The following is a 2,355-nucleotide window of genomic DNA, read 5'->3' on the forward strand; positions in this document are numbered from 1 at the left end:
TGTCTCTCCCTGCTCCAAGAGCTCGGAGATCCTGGTTAGCAAATCAGCCAGCTTGTCTCTGCCCCCCCACGCCCCCATCCCTGTGTTGAGACTGCAGGTGGCTTCTGTGCCCACATATCCTGTGAGTTCTAGACATCCTCTCCTCACGCTTATATAACAAGAACAGACTCTCTCCAATTTTCTTTTAACAGTTTTACTTCAATGACAGCAATTTGGAACAGTGCTTGATCTAGGCTGGCATGCAGTAGCTATTAATAGGCCCTGGTTACTTTTGCATTGTGCCAAGTCGTAGTTGACGGGAGTCACCACAGCCCTGACTCCCTCTCAGCTTGCTTCTCTTTCTGTGTCTTACAGAAAATGACATCCTCCCTTTCAAGGGGCATTCTGCTGCTGGCAGGCCTGTGCTGCCTAGTCCCCAGCTTCCTGGCTGAGGATGCCCAGAAGACAGAGGTCTCCCAGCAGGATCAGGAGCATGCAGCCTGCCGTAAGATTGCTCCAAATCTGGCAGACTTTGCCTTCAGTCTGTACCGGGAGTTGGCCCATCAGTCCAATACAACCAACATCTTCTTCTCTCCCGTGAGCATCACCACGGCCTTCGCCATGCTCTCCCTAGGGTCCAAGGGTGTCACTCACACCCAGATTCTAGAGGGCCTAGAATTCAACCTCACAGAAATAGGTGAGGCTGAGATCCACAAGGGCTACCATCACCTCCTCCAGACCCTCAACAAGCCAGACAATGAGCTTCAGCTGACCACAGGCAATGGCCTGTTCGTCCAAAACAGTCTGAAGCTGGCGGAGAAGTTCCTGGAAGAAGTCAAGAACAATTACCACTCAGAACCCTTCCCCGTCGACTTCACAGACTCAGAAGAGGCCAGAAAGTGATCAATGGTTTTGTGGAGAAGGGAACCCAAGGAAAGATAGTCGATTTAGTGAAGGACCTTGACAAGGGACACAGTTCTCGCCCTGGTGAACTACATTTTCTTTAAAGGTAAGAGGACACAAGCAGCTTGAGCTGGTTCCGGGTGTCTCCACACAAGGGCCAGTTTCTGAGTTCTCACTCAGGACTGCGTCACACCATCTCAACACTTTCCTTACTCGCTGGTGGGTAAGCTCTGTCATATTCTAAATCATCACCAAGTTTGGGAATTGTTCATTGATCAAATCCACCAGCTTCTTTGAAGGGCGCTGATCAGAGACTATATTGTGTTCATGCTCACGGAAGACCCCTACAAAGAAGTCTTAGAATATGCAAATCTTCCCCCAGCCTCAGAACCAAGTGTATCAGCTGCTATGGAGAACACTGTTCCATAGAACATACTTTGAGTATGAACTCTGGAAAGATGGGATTAAATTTTGCCTCTACTGTCTTTTAGTTTTGATGTTGGACAAGTCATTTTACATGTTTGGGGTATGACTGTCCACATGACTAGCTACAAAGCTGCTATGAGGTGATAAAGGGATTAGTGACTAGTGTATACAGGGATTGTTTGGAAGGAAACACGTGATCAACTATCCTTGACCTAGGCATGGCCTTCAGCCTGGACATGGTTAGGTCAGGGGTCTATGGTAAGCACCTGTATCCCAGAGAAACCATCTGAGCAGGGTCTGGGAGTCAAAGCCAGGAGTCTCGCTGCCCTTCATGGCTGCCTTGCCCTTAGGCAGAGTCTTGTGGAGCAGAATATCAGGTCACAGCCAGCACAGCTCAAGTTCTGGCTTTTCTGTCACAAGGGCAAGTGCCAACCCCCCCCCCCAACCCCTTCACCTCTTCCCATCCGATAAGAAGATGGGGTCAGGGCTCCTGATGCCCTTCCACTTCTGAGGGCCTTGACAGTGGATCCCTGAGAGCCTTGCCCACTCTGACAGCTTTGGTGATGGGTCCCTCAGAGTCTTGCCCATCCTGATGGCCTTGTGGATGTGTCTCTGAGACTCTTACCCATTCTGATGTCCTTCTTGGTGGGTCCCTGGGGCCCCCGCTCACTCCAGTGATCTTAATGATGGTGGTCTTATACAGCAGATGGCCTTTTGCACTGAACCCAAAGGAATTTGTCCTAAGTGATAACTGAACTCACAGTTCCCAACAAGTGCGTCACCCATGATAAGAAGCTGGCAAATGGAATTGCTGTCAAGAGTTCCACTTATAACCCCAAGTCACCTTTCAGTGAGCATCTAATACTTATTTAAAATGCTTTCTAGGCACAGTGGGGATGGTAGCTGTCAGCTTCTGTAATCTGTAAAGCGCCAGTCCTCCTCTAGGTCTGAGTTACCCTCACCAAAGTCCCTGGGCAACCTGGAAGGCTGGTAGTGTCCACTGGTCACATGGAAAGCCAAGGCCTGGGTCACCACCTTACTAAGCTC

General features: G+C 49.8%; 1 protein-coding gene across 1 annotated transcript in view; it reads left to right on the plus strand.

Annotated features, from left to right (window-relative positions):
- The first annotated feature begins 357 nt into the window (after nt 1-357).
- The window catches only part of Serpina1 (serpin family A member 1), a 4,759-nt gene continuing 2,761 nt past the window's right edge, over nt 358-2,355 (plus strand). Inside the window, 3 exon segments of the mRNA XM_057782964.1 lie at nt 358-871; nt 874-944; nt 946-988. Of these exon segments, the coding sequence (XP_057638947.1) occupies nt 358-871; nt 874-944; nt 946-988 (628 nt within the window).

The sequence above is a fragment of the Chionomys nivalis genome, chromosome 10 (genome assembly GCF_950005125.1).
Source record: "Chionomys nivalis chromosome 10, mChiNiv1.1, whole genome shotgun sequence".
Taxonomy (NCBI): Eukaryota; Metazoa; Chordata; class Mammalia; order Rodentia; family Cricetidae; genus Chionomys; species Chionomys nivalis.